The sequence below is a fragment of the Strigops habroptila genome, chromosome Z, assembly GCF_004027225.2.
Source record: "Strigops habroptila isolate Jane chromosome Z, bStrHab1.2.pri, whole genome shotgun sequence".
Classification (NCBI taxonomy): Eukaryota; Metazoa; Chordata; class Aves; order Psittaciformes; family Psittacidae; genus Strigops; species Strigops habroptila.
The window spans coordinates 83825041-83845335 of NC_044302.2; the positions used below are offsets into that span (position 1 = coordinate 83825041).

At 35.9% G+C, this 20295-nt stretch overlaps 1 protein-coding gene across 2 annotated transcripts in view; it reads right to left on the reverse strand.

Annotated features, from left to right (window-relative positions):
* Positions 1-1979: 1979 nt before the first annotated feature.
* The window catches only part of NDUFS4 (NADH:ubiquinone oxidoreductase subunit S4), a 49114-nt gene continuing 30798 nt past the window's right edge, over positions 1980-20295 (reverse strand). The window contains exons 3-6 of one of the 2 annotated variants that reach the window (XM_030511776.1): positions 10341-10513; positions 6582-6655; positions 5477-5545; positions 1980-2188 (exon numbers count right to left, since the gene is read on the reverse strand). In XM_030511776.1, the coding sequence (XP_030367636.1) occupies positions 5517-5545; positions 6582-6655; positions 10341-10513 (276 nt within the window). In that variant the 3' untranslated portion in view covers positions 1980-2188; positions 5477-5516. The remainder of the gene's footprint in view (positions 2189-5476; positions 5546-6581; positions 6656-10340; positions 10514-20295) is intronic. The other variant, XM_030511775.1, reaches the window with a different exon arrangement.

The following is a 20295-nucleotide window of genomic DNA, read 5'->3' on the forward strand; positions in this document are numbered from 1 at the left end:
TAGTATCTAGTATTTTGTCTATAAAATAATTCATACTGGTAATGGTCCTCTGCAAGCTCTTGCACTCAACTTCACTTCTAGGGTTTGAAGACAACAGTGATGATAATCAACACTCTTCCAGTGTCAGCATGCTCATTCATAAGAAGCCATCCAACAGGTGAAAAAAATCCAAGTTCTAGGAAAGCGAAAGAAGGAAAAGAAGGTCTGGGTTCAAACGCTACTTCAAGGTGGGCTGCACAGTGCAGAACCATAATGAACACAGGCATTTTAAAAAAGCGAAAAAAAAGCTTTCTTCCTCAGAGAGGGGACTTACGGAATTCTCCTTTGAATATTCCCATTATCTTAATAACAGAAAAAAATTAAAAGAAACTGTGCTCTAGAACTGATTCTAGTTAAGAGAAGTATAGATTAACATACATCAATTTCATATATTTGGTGTCCAATGATAATGCTATGCATCAGTTTCCCTGGACTACGTAATTTCAAAAACGAAGCTCTGCATCTTTTGCATTAGAAATCCAAACACTTTTAAATTTTAATGTTGACAATCTTATAAAGCTTGAAGACCTTTAAATTAAGATCTTGCTACTTGTAAAAGAAGAAGAAAAAACCCAAACCAATGAATGGCTTTTTTTATTACTGTCTTTTTCATAAGATCAGAATATTGAGCTTAGCTGGAATACAAAGACGCATCAGATTCTGGACTGTTACAATTCCAGTTTGGTGCACTTTGGCATTCTTGGAGGACTTTAGGCTTCACTGCACAATGTATCATTCAAAATTCAATAGGAAGATGAATTGGAATAACAGTTCTTGTCTGTGATACAAAAATAGTGACATCAGCCAAGTGGCTGATTACACTGAAACTGGGTCAAAACCAACGATTTCAACAAATGTTAGCTGGCATATAGGGCAGCTATATTTATATGGAACAAGAGTATAATAAAATCTGGACAATACAAGGTAGTTGCATGCTTTCTTTCAGCTAGAATTAGTGCACAGCACTTACACTATTCTTTAGATCTATGTAGAGAGAGCTGTCTCAACTGCTTCTTTTGTAACAGTTGGAATAAAACTCTTGGTTGCATACAGAAAAGGTGTATCCTCCCTCAGTTCGTAATAGATTTCACTGATCATGCGTTGATATCTCTACTTGTTAAGTCAAAGTGAAAAGTGAATAAATCAAAAGCCAAAGATATGTAACCAAGAATTCCAAACATTGTATTTTGCCTTATTAAAATTAATGATTTGCAAATCATTAATTGAGTTTAGGCTATTAACTGAGTTTAGGCTATATATTTGATGTGAAGGCTGAGATGCTATCACGACATCTCTTGTTAGTCAACAGGAAACCTCAACACAGATAAACGTGTAACTAGCATTAAAAAAACAGAACTATAATTATATAATTAGTATATGCTGATGCTGTGTGAGGCACTCGACACTCTTCTGACTTAATCTGTGAATATTTAACTGTCTGAGTTTCACTTCAGAAGAACATCAAAGATAAAACCTTGCAATCTAAATCTTTTGGACTAAATCTCACCTATATCCAACATAAACCCCAGTGTTCTCTATTTCAGTAACGAATGCTTCTGGAATATTAATCTGGGCAGAGAGGAGGTTATAAAATATACACTTATACATAATAGTCCAAGTTATACTCAAATGTTAAGTTTTATATATCATACTTTGCTCTTCAATTGACAAACATCTCTTGTATAGAAAGAAAAAAAAACAGCTTCTATTGAGAGAATTCATATATGCAAAGCTGGTAAATTCAAGCAAGACAGAATATAAAATTATCATCAAAGATCAACCATAATCTTTAAAGTTGCAGCTGATTTTAAACATTCCTTTTGCTAGATTCCTAGTACAGCAATTTTTTAGAAGTATGAAATCTCTATTTATAGGGAAGTTTGTAACAGGTTCAAGTGGACACATCAAAAACATTTTAAATAGACATCACAAGATGCATCTGTAGTTTAAAGGTCAAATTTATTAGGAGATTAAGAGATGTGTTATACATGGACTATAAATATAGCACAGCTGACTTCATTCACAGTCAGATAGCCAATGCCAACCTATTTTGTAGACACCCTTGTTCTTTTGTTCCAAGAAAAGTTTGCACCATAAGACTTGGATTTAGGTTTTGGAATCTTCTTTTCTTCAACATCATAGCTCCAGCCTGGAGGTTACATGGGAAGGGGGGGGGGGGGGGCGGGGAAGAGAAGAAACAAAGAGAATTCTAAATACTTTTAGCATACAATATATAACGAATACAGTGTAAACCTTTTAACTTTAATCTTTTTCTCCATGTTGGCATTCACTACTTTATTCCTTTCTAGCTGGCAGCAGAGAATACTGAAATGCCATAGATGTAACATATGCCCGTTCTCTCAGTTGATGAGAGTTCACCATACTACATACTTCCATGTTCTTTACTCCTGCAAAAAACTTGACAGTCATCAGTGAAAAGCTCAAGAGCGAACACTGACTGTCCTGCCAGTTCATGGTTCCACAAGTCCATAGCATCATGGAGGCACTAAAGCTCTGTGTATGCTTGGACAGGAAATGAAAATAAAGACAAGGAAACATGGAAAAAACATAGAATCATAGAATGGTTTGGGTTGGAAAGAACCTTAAGATCATCTAGTTCCAAACCCCTGCCATTGGCAGGGATGCCTCATACTAGACAATGTCATCCAAGGCTCTGTCCAGCCTGGCCTTGAACACTGCCAGGGATGGAGCATTTACCACTTCTTTGGGCAACCTGTGCCAGCACCTCACCATCCTCACCGTAAGGCTGGGAGAGAATGGAGACCTTGGAAAGCTAGAGAAAATATAAGGGTGGGAGGACCAAAGAAAGGAAGTGCAAATTAAAAACTTCAGCATTAGAAAGGAGTTTAATACTTAACATTTTTATAAGAACATGAAAGATTAGGAGTAAAAGGAAAGAGAATGAAGTGATAGAAGACAAGTAAATTACGTGATAGTTAAGCAAGAGAAATGCTAAAAAATGTCAGAAAGGAGGAGGTGGAGACATTAGTGTTTATGTAAATCAAAATGCAAATTGGTTGCAGCCTCCAGGTGCCTGGAAAGGTGCCAGGGCAGCACTCAGTATTCCAAAGTTTGGTCTCTTTAGCTGCAACATTTCACTCAAAGTTGAGATACTTGAGTTGAAGCTAGAAGTGGTTAAGTATGCAGTTTTAACTGGTACTGATGATACTTTTCTTCCCTAGTTTTAAAACAAGAACTTGGTAAGTCCTAAACGGTTTAACACATATCTGAATTTTTACATTTAAAATGTTCACAGAAAATACTCAAGATACAGCTACACCTTAAAACATGTTTCGTAAGATACACAATTTTGTGCCACAATTTTGTGTATTCACATGTCACACAAACATCATGTTTATTAGGCTGAACCAACATTAATTTACAAGTTAACTATTGTCCGTAAAAAATACTGGAACAGAGGTTTTAAAAACATATTCTTTCCATCTGTGAGAGCACTGGCTTTTGCCTCCTGTTCTGATTAAAAATGTAAGCTTGAGTAAACAGCCAGAACTAGATCCTGGGACAGACTTTGGTATTGCAACATTCAGTATTATAACACCTAACACCGAGGCGTTTGGCTGCTGGAATGGAATCTACAGCCCCAAGTTATTGCTTCATCTTTTTATATACTAGATCAAGAGGAGCTGAGTGCCTCCAAAAGAGATTCACAACTGCCAGCACAATGACTTGGGCTGCAATACCTATCCAAAATCCACAAAGTTAGTTACATCTAACTTTGTACTGCAAGAGGTCACCATATGTGACAGGAACAGTCTACTACAGTGAGGCACCTTAGCTTGTTCATGACAGAGAGCAGAGGTCACTTTTATAAAAATACGACAACAGTGAGGGAGGTTATTCTTGCCAGAACCCTGTCATACAAACCAAGTACATAGAAAGCAGATTTCATCGTCTCTGGAAGAACAACCTCATCACCAGACTGAAAGGCAAGTATTAAACCTCTCCATCCTTGTTACTAAAGCAGCATGTTTTTAAAAACTGCCTTAGTGATATCAGACAGCGCAAAAAAGAATTTAGGTTGACAGGCTCTCAAGTTCATCCAGTTACAAGAGCTTCCTCCTTGCCTTGACTTCAGGCCATCCTCAGCTGTCATATTTTGGACAGAGATCTCTCCCTTTACAGTATTCAGTGCTGTTAACCCAACATTTGAAAACACATCAGATGGGGCAGGCAGAAAGATAGCTTGCCTCAGGTTCCTGAAATTCTTACGCGAGAAAGAAGCCTTGGGTTTTCCAATCGTAGCAGAACACTTGCAATATCTGGGATTTGCAGAAACTAAATTTCAGGTTCTCAAAGAATTTTGTAATGGAAAACTTAGGTGATTCATATGGGAAGGACTGAGAGGCAAGAATTTGTGTTCCTAGACTTAGACATGTTTCAGTAACACCTCAGTTTAGAAGTTCCAATGTAAATGTGTAGCTAACCTTCTCATTCCTCTCTAACTGCAGAGCTAAATATTGAGAAATTGTATTTCCAGCTACATCTGATCCTGAAGCTTTTACTACAGAAAATACTATGCACATATCATACACATAAAACCACGCCACCTTAAATAAAATAGAATAATAAGCCTTAAGTTCAGATGGTAGAATTTCTTTGTAGTTTTCCTGCTCAATGGAGATTCATTACTACCTAAACTTTCCACACTGAACAAATCAAGTATTTTACTTGAATCTTCATTTCAAAAGGACAAAATACAACATGTTCAAAGAGATGACGTAACTAGCTCGTTAATATAGTGCTATATAAGCCAGGATTCAGGTTTTTTCCCCTTTTAGGCTGAATTTCCCAAGAAAAGTAAAGCAACATTAGATTCTTCTAAATTTCGTATCTGTTTGTAAAACATTACAGACTACTAGTAAAATTGCACAGTAATTGGTGCAATTTTGTTATTAATCAAATATCAATCATATATGCATTAATATCAATGCATATATGATGATTCTATTAATTTACAAAATTGAATACAATTTATTTTTCAATAAAATTAAGATTATAAAATTAAAAAAAGATCCAAAGAGGAATAGAGGAATTCAATTCTAGCCTTTACCATTAAAAAGTGCACATAAATTGCACATTAAATGGTTTAGCTTCTTATTTGTATAAGTTAATGGACTCCCCCTGTTTTTTGAGTGTACAACATAAGCCATATAAGAACTTTACACAATTTGGTCTGATCAGGAATCTACTATCTAGCAGTTGAAAGCTGCAGACCACAGGGAAGGCTTCTGAAGAAGCTTACATTCCATGTGCATTATTTCTGGCTTTAACTCAGTGCAATTAATCTTCCTCACATCCACAAGCACTAAACATCAGGCCTAGGCCTTTAAGGAAAATATTACTGATTTAAAAAAACCCAAAACAAAACCCCAAAAATGCAGAGAAAAATTCATACCGTCACATAAAAGGACTGATGAATATTCAAAAGGCTGAAATTATGGATACTGCTTGTGGTACCATAATTCTGTGAGAAAATACAAGTCTAAATAACCAAACATGTTTACAGATAAAGTTCTAATACATCATTAGCATTAAAGATATTAAGTAATTACACTGGCCACCTTTTTCTACCACCTTTTTCTCAAATATGAACGACCATCAAGTGTAAGTGCTTAGACTTTAGTAATGTACGTGGGAAGAGTTAGATATAACTTCCTCAATCTACAGCTTCTGCAAGGGGGCATTGGAGGAGGAAGTGCTGATCTTCTCCTTCTGGTGACCAGTGGCAGGACACAAGGAAGTGGAATGAAGCTGCATCAGAGGAAGTTCAGACTGGATATTTGGAAAAGTTTCTTCACTGAGAGGGTGGTCGGTCCCTGGAAAAGGCTCCCCAGGGAAGCAGCCACAGCACCAACACTATCAGAGTTCAAGAAGTGTCTGGATGATGCTCTTAGTCATACAATTTAGTTTTAGGTAGTCCTAAGCACTGCAAGCAGCAGTGAGTTGGACTTGATGGTCCTTATGGGCCCCTTCCAACCTGAAGTCCAACTAAAACTGAAGTCCAACATGCTTACTTGGTAGTCACCTAATTTTACTTTTTCTGATTATCACTCATTAGTATTCACAAGGGTTCTGACAGTCTTTCCTTAACTAGAATCCAGATGCTCATGTTAAGCCTTCAGACAGAAATCCCTCTGGCATGTAGCCAGGACCCCTAGCCTAGGATACTCCTAAAAATACAGGATTAATATCAATTTTTCTCCAAGACCTGAGCAGGCTCAGTTCTCATTCAAATCACAGATACTGGCAAAAGCATCGCAACAGGAATGCCAAGAAGCTGGAACATTTTTCCAGAAAGTAGAAAGCCTAGACTCAATGCCTTTAGCACCCAAGGAAACATCCTCCTCACCCTTACTTTTCCACCTCTTCAAGCAGAGCACTAATGGTCTGCCAATATTGTGGATAGAGGAAAGCTGCCTTATTCTGTACTTCTTCTGTTGTTAGATAAAGATTGTCTACAGAAAGATGAATACCTCATACCCAATATGTACAATACGTACCATTTTTTTCAGCAAAGGCAATGGCATCTTCTTTAGTAGAGAAAGTAAGAACCATGTTGGATAAAGGATCAGCTCTGTAAGAAATCGGATGACAAATTTTAAGCACATCTGAAATAAAAAATAATTATATCTGTATCTCAAAAGCTAGTCAAATGCTTTATTACACCACTTTTTGTAATACACCACCTCACAAGCCATTCATTATTTCCAGGATTAACACTTACACTCTGCAGAGTACTGTTTCAGTCTTTCAGTCTGTTAAACTTTTCTCCCAGTTCCTTGCAGAAATTAATGTTTTAAGTTTTTTATTAGACAAACATGTCTAACCACCTGCTAAGGTTATTGTAAGTGCTCTGCAATAATTTTTTTATTTTAAAGTTGTCTCTTTTTGGAAGACCAGGAGGCTTAAGGTAATTTTGAAGATTTCAAGGAGACCTGGAGTCTGTAGAGCCGCTAGGGGAAGAACAGTCTTAAACAGAAAAGACCAGAATATCCAAGTGATCAGAGCAGGAATTAATCAGAGACTGAAAAGTACATAAAAAGCCTCAAGAGTCCAGCTTTGTCTGAGGTCACATGACCTCCACAGATCATTCCAGTACAGCAAGCAGATCGAAGGCCACTACTGAAAATGAAGCTCAGAAATGAAAACTGCTAACTAACTACATACACAGTGGTCAGTTTTAGATGATTAGTTATTCCTCAACTGCATTTTGAATGGAATCAAAGAACTCTGTGGGGAAAAAAAAATAAATTAAAATCTCAGTTAAAAAAACAAACTGCTGTTTTTGCTGCTATAAAGGCTCAATTTAAGAACAATGACAAAGGATGGAAAAAAAAGGGTTTCTAAAAATTAATCTACAAAACTTTCAGAGAAATAAAGATACTGGTTGTAGCAGCACAATGATTAGGTAATGCTTTCCTGAGATAACACTGCACATGAGTCTCGGAGACAACCAGGATGACAAGACCAAATTGCAACAAACTATTGAAGGAGCTGCCTCTCAACTGTTCTCTCTTTGAAGCTAGAAGGGTAAATGAAGAGAAAAAGCAACCAAAGATACACTGAACTCTCTACAATAAAGGACAAAGCTTGTGGCTGGCGAAGGGGGAGGGGAAGAGGGGGAATCTAGCTTCCAGCAAAGACAATGTAATTTTGTCTGACGTACAATGGAAAAATGGAGTTTGCTCTATATCCAATATATTCCCCAACAAACCAGAAAAATAACAAAAGGATAAAGGCAGAAATTACACTTTCACAAGCCACTAAGATGTCTCATAGACATTTAAAGATCTCTCTTATAAAGGCAGTAAGGAGAATTAGAAACTAAGAATTACTCCATGATGCAATCATTGGAGAAGCAAGTGACCCAAATATATTGCAATACTGTGACAACTTTTGCTTCTCATTCTTCTCTTTCATGATTGGGGTTGGAAAAATCTTTTCAACACTACTAAGAGGGAACTAAGAAGTTTAAGTCTGAAGTGTACTGAGGGATGAGTGCCTGTTCAGTACTGCAAGTTTGGCGAAAACTTCCCAGGACAGAGGCAGTCTGGAAACGAGGACTGTGCAGAAATTATTTGTTCTGCTTTCATGTGGGATCATCTCTCATGCAATCTAAATGCAGCTTTCTTTTTGTTTTTTTAATTTCTTCCCATAAATGAGCTATCCATGTGTTTAAATTTGTGATAATCTGTGAGCAGACTTGAGCTCAGGATGGGCAGCATGATGTCCCAATAGTGTCAGCAATAGCAGTGCTGCAGGATTTCCTATGCCTGCCCTAAACTTTCTCAGTCACTACAAACTCGGATTCCCCATTTTGTTCTCTTATGAGATCTTGTACAATGGAAACCATGCATTTCCCATGTTTCTTTGTTCACAGCTTTATAGTAAAAGACGTGCTCAAGAACTATCCATAGGCATTCCTGTAATGAAACTTCCACATTACAAAAAAAAAACAAAACAACCCAGCAAACCAAACCAAAACCAAACAAACCACAGGTCCATTTTATTTAGATCTTCAACTGAATAATTTTCACTGGGAAAAAAATATATACAAGAAACAGCAAATGCAAAAGAACAAAAAAAAAAAAAGTCAAGAAGACTCTAAAATGACAGAAATATAGCAAAGACCTAGAGGTAAATAAGTATATTGAGTTCAGAGGAAAAGAACTCTAATCCCTAGACTCTAAAGGGCTCTAATCCACTAATCCCATTACATTATTCAAAAGTAAATGGGAAAACTTCTAAGTTAGAATTGTTCTTTGCAGAAATTAATTCTGAAAAGAAGAAACTCTTCTTAGGCATTTCTGGATGTTGAATGAGAATTTGAAATTACCAGAATGTACACTAATAGTTTTTGTGAGAATTCCTCAAAAAATGAACAAACTAGTTTACAAAACCCTTTACCTAGCAGTGTCAATTTTCAACACAGCACTTGCTTTTGGCCTACCTGGAGCTTGCTTACACAGGAAATATCCTTTTTCCACCCCAAAATAAAAACACATGCGGAGATGGAGTCATTCAAAACAGCTATTCATTTTTAAATTCCCACAGTAAACTCACTCCGGGACAATTTAACATACAGGTAAGCCCTTAATACCATGGTTCATTTTTCTGGATGGTTTATTTAGCACAAATGGTTTTAACTGTTAGAAAGGTTAAAAGCCATTGTTTTGATTGAGATAATGCAAAATCCCACCCAGAAAGTAATTTGTCTGGGGAGGTTAAAGTCAGCTAAAAAGGAAAGCGGGATTAGAAAAAATGTTAAATTCAACCTGGACTAAAGCAGGTGTTACCAGCACCTGCTACACTGTGATAATCTGTGCAGAGGTATAAACAGATTTCAGTGACTAGACACTTGGGGGGCACACAAGACAGGAGGGAAAGGTGTATTGCTGGTCAACAGTCTATCACTTAATTAATCTAGGTGCTGTGAAACAACCTCATTATTACTTGCTAAATAGAGTAGCTGCTTGCAGTAGGTGAGTCATCCAAGGCATACATTTATTAAGTCACTGACATCTTACTCTCTCAACAAGAATTTAAATATGCTTAAGATGAAATGGTGAAAAACTGCAGGATATGCTTAAGATGAGGCCATTGTTATACACAGGCTTAAGATTTTAAAACAGCTATTTTAACATACTATTTTAGTAAAATTAGTACTTTAATTCATATTTAATACTTTTTCTCATCTAATGATAGTTGAGCTTGGCTTCTCTAATGCTTTGCAATACCAATACAACCGAGATGTTATAGGTGGTGAGCCTCCTCAACTTTTATGGGAAACCAAGACATAGGAAGACACGATTTCAGAGTTATTCTGAATTAGTACTTCTGGATACACGTATTTTATAAATCAAAAAAAATAAAAAAGTCCAGAAGCTAAGTATTGTTGTATTATGCTTAACCAAATTTAAAAGATGCAACTTACACCCGAGCAGCATTTACTGCTTCAGGTAACTAACAACCTTCTTTCCCTGATGCTGCCATACAATAACATCACCACAAATGTAATCCTTGAAATTTGTGGTTGTTAATGCTTTTTTCAAACTCTTCCAGATGATGTTGTGAACTAAAATCTGCTTTTAAATGTAACAAATCATTAATCATATGACTAACAAACTCAACCATTTACTGTAAGTACTGTTTAAACACAGTAGGTTTACGGTAAAAAGGATATTTCAAACTTAAAATTTACATGATTAGTAAGAGCCAAATACAGAAGAAAAATATTTCCAAATTCAGTAACTACTCACGTAGATGCCCAGCCCATTAAAGGGTTCTCCCAGCGCTCCCTGTTATCAAATTCCATCTTCCATTTCTTTGTATTGTTAACTCCTGACTGCATTGCATTACGTGCTGGAACAAAAATGTGCACTTTCCTGGTTTTGATATGCTCATCTGGAACACCAGTTAAAGCAGTGATATCCTGTGAAAAACACAGTGGAACTTGTTAAAAAAGAGTTTACATAAAAGGCTTGTAAAATAATATTGCTTATGTATTTTTACATAATTTCATGCTTTATTTTTACTTTTTAAGCAAAAAAGATAAAGAAAAAGAAAAAGAAAAAGAGAAAGAGAAAGAGAAAGAGAAAGAGAAAGAGAAAGAGAAAGAGAAAGAGAAAGAGAGAAAGAGAAAGAGAAAGAGAAAAGAGAAAGAGAAAGAGAAAGAGAAAGAGAAAGACAAAAAAAGAGAAAGAGAAAGAGAAAAAGAGAAAGAGAAAGAGAAAGAGAAAAGAGAAAAGAGAAAAGAGAAAAGAGAAAAGAGAAAGAAAAGGAAAAGGAAAAGGAAAAGGAAAAGGAAAAGGAAAAGGAAAAGGAAAAGGAAAAGGAAAAGGAAAAGGAAAAAGAAAAAGAAAAAGAAAAAGAAAAGGAAAAAGAAAAAGAAAAGGAAAAAGAAAAAGAAAAAGAAAAAGAAAAAGAAAAAGGAAAAAGGAAAAAAAAGCAGAAAAATACGTTATGAGTCCAGTTATATAAAAGTGAAGCTGATACATGCTGGGGCTGCTGTCATCCTGCCTTCCCTGGCTGAAGTAGGTTTTGCATAGATCATTTACCTGAACTTGCTCATCTCCAGGCTACACAACTTGCTAGTGCCAGAGGACAGACAGGACATTCCCTCCCATCCTCTCACTCCAGCTGCAAAGACAAGACTGCTCCAACCTGCACCAGCTAAAGAAAATGTGGAAATATATATACTCTTCTTTCTCCCTTAAAGAAAATATTAGAGCATGAAATATCACCAAATCGCCAATTTTTTATTTTACCATTAGCAATCTAAACTTTATACGAACAGGTCTATTCACCAAGCTCTTAGCCAGCCAACTATGTGCTGCAGTGTAAGGGCTTTCACTTGGGCTTAAGTCTGTAGATAATTAAGAGGCACCAACATCCACACTGACGCAAGAAACTATGCTTAGCATGAAGGAAGAGGCAATAGGTTATCTTTCACACAATGTTCTAATAAGAGTGCAGAGCAGGTGCTAGAAATCAGCTTTCTTATTTCTCTGTTAGTACATAAAATTGACCCCCTCGTGTTTCAAGCTACGAATATCGGTTTTTGAGAGTAAATTTTTCTGATGTTCAAGAGAGGAACATTTGGTACTGGTAACATTCTTCAGTATTTCTGTGAAGGACAAAAGGACTCAGGAGATCTCAAACTTCAAAGGAAAAAAAAAAACCAAACCCAAAACAAAAAACACAGGCATTGTAACATTGTATACAGTCAGTAGTAGGATGCCCTCCTCTACTAAGGTTTGGCTTGTGAGTCCTCACAAATAAACCTAACAAAGATAAAAACTGAAGGATCACAAAACCAGCCTAAAAATATTAACTCACTTTAACAAAGAATAAGATAGGGAAAAAACCTCACAAGAATTGCTGTGAAAAATTACCCTGAGCAGCATCTGATATAATCAAGGTGAACTTTCTCGCTAAAAACTAAACAGTAATTACATAAAATTAACCTGTCAGTTCACCCTAGGAAAGAGTGAAATCAAACATCAAATCCATCTCTAAGGATGCTAAACTACTCCTGTTCCTTTCACACTTAAAAGGCCAGTGGGAGCTCCTTGGTCTCCCTCCTTGCCTCCCCACTCCTTCACTCCACTCTCCAGGAACAAATAGTAAACTGGTAAAAGTCCAAAAAAGTGCAGCAAAACTTTGGGCATATTGAACTCATCTCACCAGTACTGCCATGACTTGAATTAAAAGGCAAACAAGTTTAAATAAAACACTGTGGCTTTGCATGTCTGTAGCTACTAACTTCATGGGATTTTGTTTTGTGGCAAACTTAAAAGCTCTTGGTGCTGTCACCAGATTATCTTTCAAAATGAGGCAAGTCTCATTTTTCATTTTACTTCAAAAAATAAATTTTGGGAGGTCAGTCCCTCAAAACTACACAAGGAAGCAAGTTTAAAGCATTTGACTTGTATTCGCAATTAGAACAGCAGGGGAAACAAACAAGCATGCACACTAATTTTCCAACTTCTGACACTTCTACCCAGACTACCAAAAGAAACTGTCAAAATATCTTAACAGTTCCATTATAAATGCTTTCATCAGGACCAAGTAATGTTTATTTTTAATATGAGTCTAGCAGTGCTATGAAAAAGAACCACTACCAGCCACTGGAACGTTGCAACATGTATGTAAAATACGTCCTGCCAGACTGGCATTTCTGAACTGCTGAAGCTTAAACCACAGTGTTAGAAGGCAATAGCTTAAAGTTTTTTTACTTGAATTGTCAAAGTGCTTTGTTTAACGAAAAGATTTTTACCTGCAGTAAAGTTTGGTGCAGCTTCAATGTTTCAGCTTGCCTGTTAATATGAACAGGCTATTACATTAGCCTTTACTTCTGTATTTAATAAACATGCTTATTTCGAAAATGTAAGCACATTCACAAAAAATTATTTTTCCCCTTTGAAATTATTTGCTACATGCAAAAATTCTGTACTTGTTATCATCAAATACCTCAAAATATGCAGGCTTCAAAATAGCTCAAAATTATGATTTTTTTTTTTATTATTATTACTATTCCCAGTAACTTGTACATTCATTACGAATTTTAGGCTTCAGATTTAGAGGGTTTTTAATTGTTCCAGAATTACTCGTAATTATTAAAATAAGATACTATGTTAAATACCATATGGACATATACAGTTTCCTCTTTGGAAGTCTCCACATCAGAGAACCATAAAAATACTACACACCAGTACACACGGAACACAATCTAAAAACCAGCAAATACTCTACTTATGAAGTAACTGTAGTAAAGAAATGCCTAGACTTGTTCATCTGGATGAAAATACAACCAAAACTGCAGACAAACCGTAAGTCCCTTCAAGCCATGGTTTTTTGGGCACTCAGTTGGCTCCAAATCAAAGTTATTTCACTAATAACGTAAGATTCATCCTATAAAAATCTTTTCAGTGTGAAAACTAAAACCTGCCTACTTTCTAAAACTCAAATATCTACATGGTGTTGCTAGCTCTTCATACTTTGATTCATTATAGCTAAAGTTTCCGTGCCTTCTGGGAATCTAGCAATCATTTATTGATATCTTCCCCATTTTGAGTCTGGCAATTGAACAGACAGTTGTTAGGACAATGAGTTTCTGGTTTCTGAAGCCCAAGTTGTCCTGACATAAAATCACTGGTTTTGCTTGCTGTACACATGTAAGATACTGTAGCATAGCTGAGCTGTTGCCAAAGATATGGAATAAAAAGGCTTGGCATTTATCACATACTTGACACCTAAAGAGCACAGAAGCTCTAAAATTCCTATTCCCTGTAGGCGCACTCTTAGTCTAGACAAACTGATTTCTCACACTTTTAAAATGCATTACAACACTCTATTGTGATCATTTCATCCACACAGCTCCAGCTAGTGACAGAAGAACCTGTCCTTTAAGCGACATTTCAATGGGCTAAAGCTCCCGCTCTAAGATGCCATTAAAACAATATAATACTTGAAAAGAACTATGCTGCACTGGGTTGAACTCTTTACTGGGTCTTCAGTTCTTTGTTCTGAGTTCAAGTTCTCATTGAAACTACCTGTGAACCAACTTTCCAAAACAAAGATGTTTTTGACAGCTAGTTTCACATTACTATCTCTTTTTTTCAAGTGTTCCATACTTGAATTTTGCAATATTAGCATATTAAAATATTAGTGAAGTGTTCAGCATTCACAAGTCTAAATAATAAGGTGACATTATGAAAGGCTGGAGATTTGAACTGTATAGGTTTGCTTTACTAGAAATTAACAACCTGCTTCACATTTTTAACACAAGCTATCATCTAAAAGCTGCATTTTGACATTCCGTTTTTCTTAATATACAGAAGGGGGGATATTTTAACAGCAGTCTCTTATTTTTATTTTTAATTAAAATACTTATTTTGAGGCACTTTGACTCTTCTTGGAATAAGCTAAGAGGGTCAAACCACTTATTTTTTAAGTAGCAGAAATCACATCAAATTGCTTACAAAAGAAGAGGAGGTTTTGTCTTTATTATAACTTACACTATTTAAGAACACTTGTCATAGTAGAAAGCTTTGTAAAGCTGTTCTGGAAAGAGTAATACGATGCACGTGCTATCCAGCAGGGAAAAAACTGGTTCATAGAGGCCGTGTCAATGAAAGCATGACTTTTAAAGGAATCAAGAATTTCCTTCTTTTAAGTACTCCACTAACAGCCCAAATTCCAAATGGGACAAGAAATGGAACTCTGTAATTCAAGCGAAAAGACAAACTAATGAAAGTATCTCTGAAAATAAGTGTTTTTGAATAGATTGGTCAGGTGCGCATAAAGGACTCATATTTCTCCTATGACATTTCTTTCCATGCATAGACTAAAACTGTATATAACCACTATCAACTATCTACTGTTAAGCACCCCCCACCCCTTTTTTTTTTTTTAATAAAGGAAACAGGGAACAAGCAATGGGAAGTTGATGTCAAAACACAGAAAAACCTCCCAGCAAGCTTCCAGCAACCACCCAGGATTTAGAGTCTTGCTAGCCGCTCTCTTTTCAATACCAGAATTTCACACATTTCAATGACCATTATGACTTCAAAGAATCAAATTTTCATCATTGTCCGTCATCTGCCGGTTGATTTGTATAAAGGAGTTCTTCTGCATGCACTCCAGACAAAGGGCTCCTTACTTTCGTGGCTATATATCAAGTTTAAAAGTTCTGTTTGTGACAGTTGTGTCTGTGGTAAATTAGGGTAACACTGAAGGAGTGCAGCTGCTGTGCAGGAACCTCCTTTTTGGCATCATTTCACTTAAATAAAAACTGAATAATTAGCCTCTGCCTTTATTAAACCGCAAAAATGCCACTGGCCTTAGTAATTACTTCCGGTTGCCCCACCTACTTAACCTCAATAGTTTACACTTGTTAGAAAGGAGGGAAAGCAGAAGTTTTCTGTACTTTATAGGAGTTTCCAACAGCTTGCTGTCTTCCCCACCCCCAGCATGTTTTACCAGACTAAGTGCATAAAGTTTTGGTATAAATTCATGTTGCAATACACTTTCTTTAGGAGCTGTTATATCAAAGCACAGAACATCTTGCATAATACCCACAAAAGAGCTGCTGTGAAAGGAGTTTTTTACTTAGTGTGCTCAGCTGCTTAGGCTGAAACTCAGGATGAGAACATTTACGTTTCTACACTTCAATACGGTATTTTTGAAACAACAAATGTAAGAGAACAGAATCTACTATGCAAATTTAAAGTGGAAAAATGGAGCAGAATGAACTAAACATGGTCAGGCAACATTTATCTAACAGCTACAGACAACGAGGAGAAAAAAGCATATCTGCCCTTAGGAAACTCTCTATCATACAGAACACCGTTTTCTTTCAGGCTTCATAATAACCTTGCATTACCACAGTAATCTGTGAACAACATGGTGTTAACGCATAATGTGTTCTCCTATCTAACCATTCTGCAGAACTATTAATAAAGTTGAGAAAAGGAGAGAAAGAACCGTACTTTAAAGAAGCAGCAAACATTGTAAACAGGAAACAGGATATAATAATAATAATGGCTGCATGAAACCGTCTATTTAAAAAAAAAATCTCTTTTCATAGGAAGTTTAATGGAAAACACTAAAAAAAAAACTAGTCATGAAGAAAAGTATACAAAGTGGGTCTAACTGCAGCAGAAATTGTCACATTACTGGAATCAACCTAAGTCCATTATAATACTTTTTATACTGACTGGCATTATGCAAAGGAAGACTCAGCATCCAAAACAGTCCAACATACACAAATGCTGTTGGCTTCAGCAAACTCTTTTCACCAGTTTGTATTTCACTGCTGAGGTGATACTACTTGTAACAGCCACAATGGCTAAGTATTCACTGTTCTCACAAAACCTTGAGAACTTCCATGTCGTCATGTCTTTTGCTTCCACACACACAAGTGGCTGGGTTTTTAATTACCTGTGAGGCACTTAAAAATACAGTTTTCTACAGCATACAACTTTCAAGCATTCTGCAAGAACCTCACAATCCTCAGGGTAAAAAAAGTGCAAAAAAACCCAATTAGCTAAGAATAAGACTACAGCAAAGTTTTTAGACCATAAACTTTCAAATAAAATGAAAGTCTTAGTTTACCTGTATTTAGAAAAACGATGATAGCTGAACAATTGAAATAACCTGATTCCTCTTAGAATAATTTACAGTTATGGCAATACTCTACTACTTCACTACCATAAGCAACTGTGTCTTAATTGGAAAACACAAAAAAAAAAACAAACCACAGGCAGAAAGTTTTAAAGAAGATGGAAGTAACAGCAGCTAGAGCTCACCTGCAATAGAAGAATAGAAAGTTTTGTATTGAATCCCCTGATTAGTTCAATTTTGTATATACTGTTAAATAAAAGTATACTGTAGTTCACTTGTAGTTCAGTGATCGTATATTCTTTCAAACAAAATGGATTCAGTTTGCAGTTCTGACTATTTATGCTAAAATTTCTAGCGTAAGTCACAATAAGCAGATTGACTTGTAAAGCTAAACATAATACTTCAAGAATATCCTGATGAATTATTCACTAAAGATAACTCTTGAACTTACAGTCTATAAAATGTAGTTTTGATCATGGACATGCAAAACCCCAACCAACAGCTCAGGGTGGTGTCTTTCATATCTTAAGTGAGAGCCAAAATCAAGGCTACTCCTGCACACTGGAAATAATTTCTATATTTTTTGTGCGTTTCTGATGCCACTTTTAGTTAAGTCCTTATTTTTAACATTCATTAAACTTACCTGTATTTATAAAATAAATCGTAAGCATATGAGTTAAGTGAATTTCATAAGTTACTGTTTTTTCAGGAATTCTGTCAGAAAGAAGAAAATTAACAGTTCTGACCATCTTTATGCCCATCTGCAAACCTTACAAAGCTTCATTTAAATTACCCATTAAGAAATTTTCCAAATAAGGTCCAGGTAGAGTTCCCAAATATAAGCACCACTTAATTCATCATCTTTACAGTCCAATCTGTGTTAAATATGTGGCTGGGTTGAGTTTTGTAGAAAGGTCTCTTACCAGTTCAAGCTGCAAAAGATCAAGGGAGCAGGATGTCCAGAGCCTAGCAGTGAACTGGGACACTACTTACACATAAGCAGTGCAACTGCTGCTGTGAAGCAGTTACACCCTGGCCAATTCATACTCTAATCTGTGGACAGCCAATATCCTAAAGTCTGAGTTGTTGAGTTCAAATTTGGATGTTCAGCAAAGTCTAAAGACTTGATAACTCTAGTAAGATTTCCTATGATGAAGTCATGAGAGATTATCACTACACTATACGAAGCATCCATTTTCAACTCACTTTTAACTAGCTAACATTATCCCTGGGCCAGCAGCTAGAGTAAAGAATACTAACTTTTTTTTTTTTTTTTTTTTTTATTTCATTATTGTGCATTTGGGTGTTCCTTTCCTCTCACCTCCCAACCACCTATTAACTCCCTATTTCATAGTAGCCATGGAACACCATTTAAGGGTTAAAATTTAACAAATTATTTAGTCTTTATTGAAAAAAAAATACAGTCATCAAAGGTGGGGGTGAAAAAAAGGCAAAAAGTAGTGTTTTAAAGACTAATTTCACAATACTGTCACACTAGTGCATGGTCTGCTACTAAGAACAATATTGAGAAATCCTGAGTTCATGTGAATCAATGCCTGCCTTCACTGTGATGCATGTATCTATTCTTTACATCTCCTTTATAAAGAAAGTGATTTCTTATAAAGAAAGATCTTTGCCACATAGTAACACGTGGTGTGAGACATAAGGGAGAAAATCAGAAGCAAATCCCCAATCAAGAAATGCAAATTTAGAGCAAAATCCCTGTTGGTACATGCTTTTTAGAAGAAAAGTTGCATTTAAGAAATTACAAAGAAGCCAGACCTGTTAAAAGCTGTTCCTTACCCTAATGCAAGATGTAATGCTTCTATGTAATATGCATGGACTTTAAAAATGGAAAGCAAGTGCTAAATAGTGTACATAATTTCCATACACAGCAGGTAGTGAAGCAAGAAAAGAACTGACACAGTTACCCTCGCTAAAGAGATGAACAATAGAGAACTGTTATGCAGTGTTAGCATACTGAAGGTCTATGCATCAGGGATGTTGCGGCTATTAAAAGCTTAAATGTTCACTGTATTTTCTCAATTAGTGCATACAGCTTTTAAGCCTTAAATGTGTTTTAGAAGGTTCTTTTCTAACAGTAACACAGTCATTATTTCCTGGTGGGGATGCGAAGAGTTGATTAGGTTTCAACTGTTTCAACATCATCAATAACATACACAGCTTAATACCAGACAAAACCAGTTTCTTTTAAAATTTTTCTATACTGTTAGTTAAAATGAAGCTTTCTAAAATCTCTAAAAAGCTGAATCATAACTAGAATATATTAATGTTACTTCACAAACTGTTTTTAGCTTGTTCTATCTAAAGGTCTGTCCCTGTAATTTGTGCTTTGGCCTTTATATGCTTGGCCTTTAAGGTTATTTATAGGACAAATAATGCTCTTACACTTCCTGATGCAACAGAGAAGAACCCATCACCAACAAAATTCAGCAATTCAACTTGATACACTACATCTTTCAGTTGGATATTACTGTGTGGAAAAAAAATAATCAAAGGAGAGTACAAGATATAATTGTGTTTACTAAATGGTGATAAAAAGGTAAGAATTTGTATTGGAAACAGACTTTACAGAAAAAGATACTCAGCTTCCAACTTAGAGAACCAGAATCAATTGACCCAAGAATGCTTTCAAATGGAGCAGACATGGCAACAAAAATGTGGTCCTAAGAAAATGCACGTTAAAAAAATACAAACCAGAAGAGTAAGAATAAAACACTAGTGCAAACTACAATTTTAATCTTAAAATAAGCTTCTGCCTGGTTAAGATACTACTCAGTGAAAACTTTAAAAGATATGATGCACGACAATGATGTTGGCCTATACAGAAAAATACTGCCCTTTACTTTTATGAATGTATGTGCACATCTACAAAATCACTCTGTAAGGGAAAACTATCCAGTTATTCAGATGTTTGTAATCAGAATTACATACCATAGTCTTAATTTTTTAAAACATCTGCCACAGAATTATGACATCGCCAGCATTTTGTAGAAATTCCTAATAGTTATAGCTCAGCTGCTTCTCATTTGTTAACTCAGTTTTCACACTAACAGGTAATAGGATAAAATTTATTTCCTCATCAAGCAAAGATTTTCTTTTGCACTAAACATAAGCCAATTGGCTTTATAGGCTGAATAGAACAGAGTATGGCAAAAAGATACTTAAGAGTTTCAGCAATTTTCCTAGAATGGATGCTTTACAATCCAAGAACTAAAGTGTGTATTACAACTCTGTATCTGAATATCAGATGCTCTTTCCACGGTTCATGTCCCAAATTAACACAGGTTAATGTTTCTAATTTGAGAAAGCAGCCATGAAAGTAGTTCAAAGATACCTCATAAACAAGACACCACAAACTAGAAGAGTATCTGGTTCCATTTCATCATCGATCTTCTAAGTGGAAAGAGGCAGTACTGAAAAAGCACCAAGCTCTCCTGCAGCATGATCGAGATGTTAAAGTATTTCCACAGGATTACTGGCCTTCCAGACAAGGAAAACTTTTCCTTTCTGACTTGATAAAATGATTCGGCTAGAACTTCATGACTAGAAACAACTTTCCAGTCT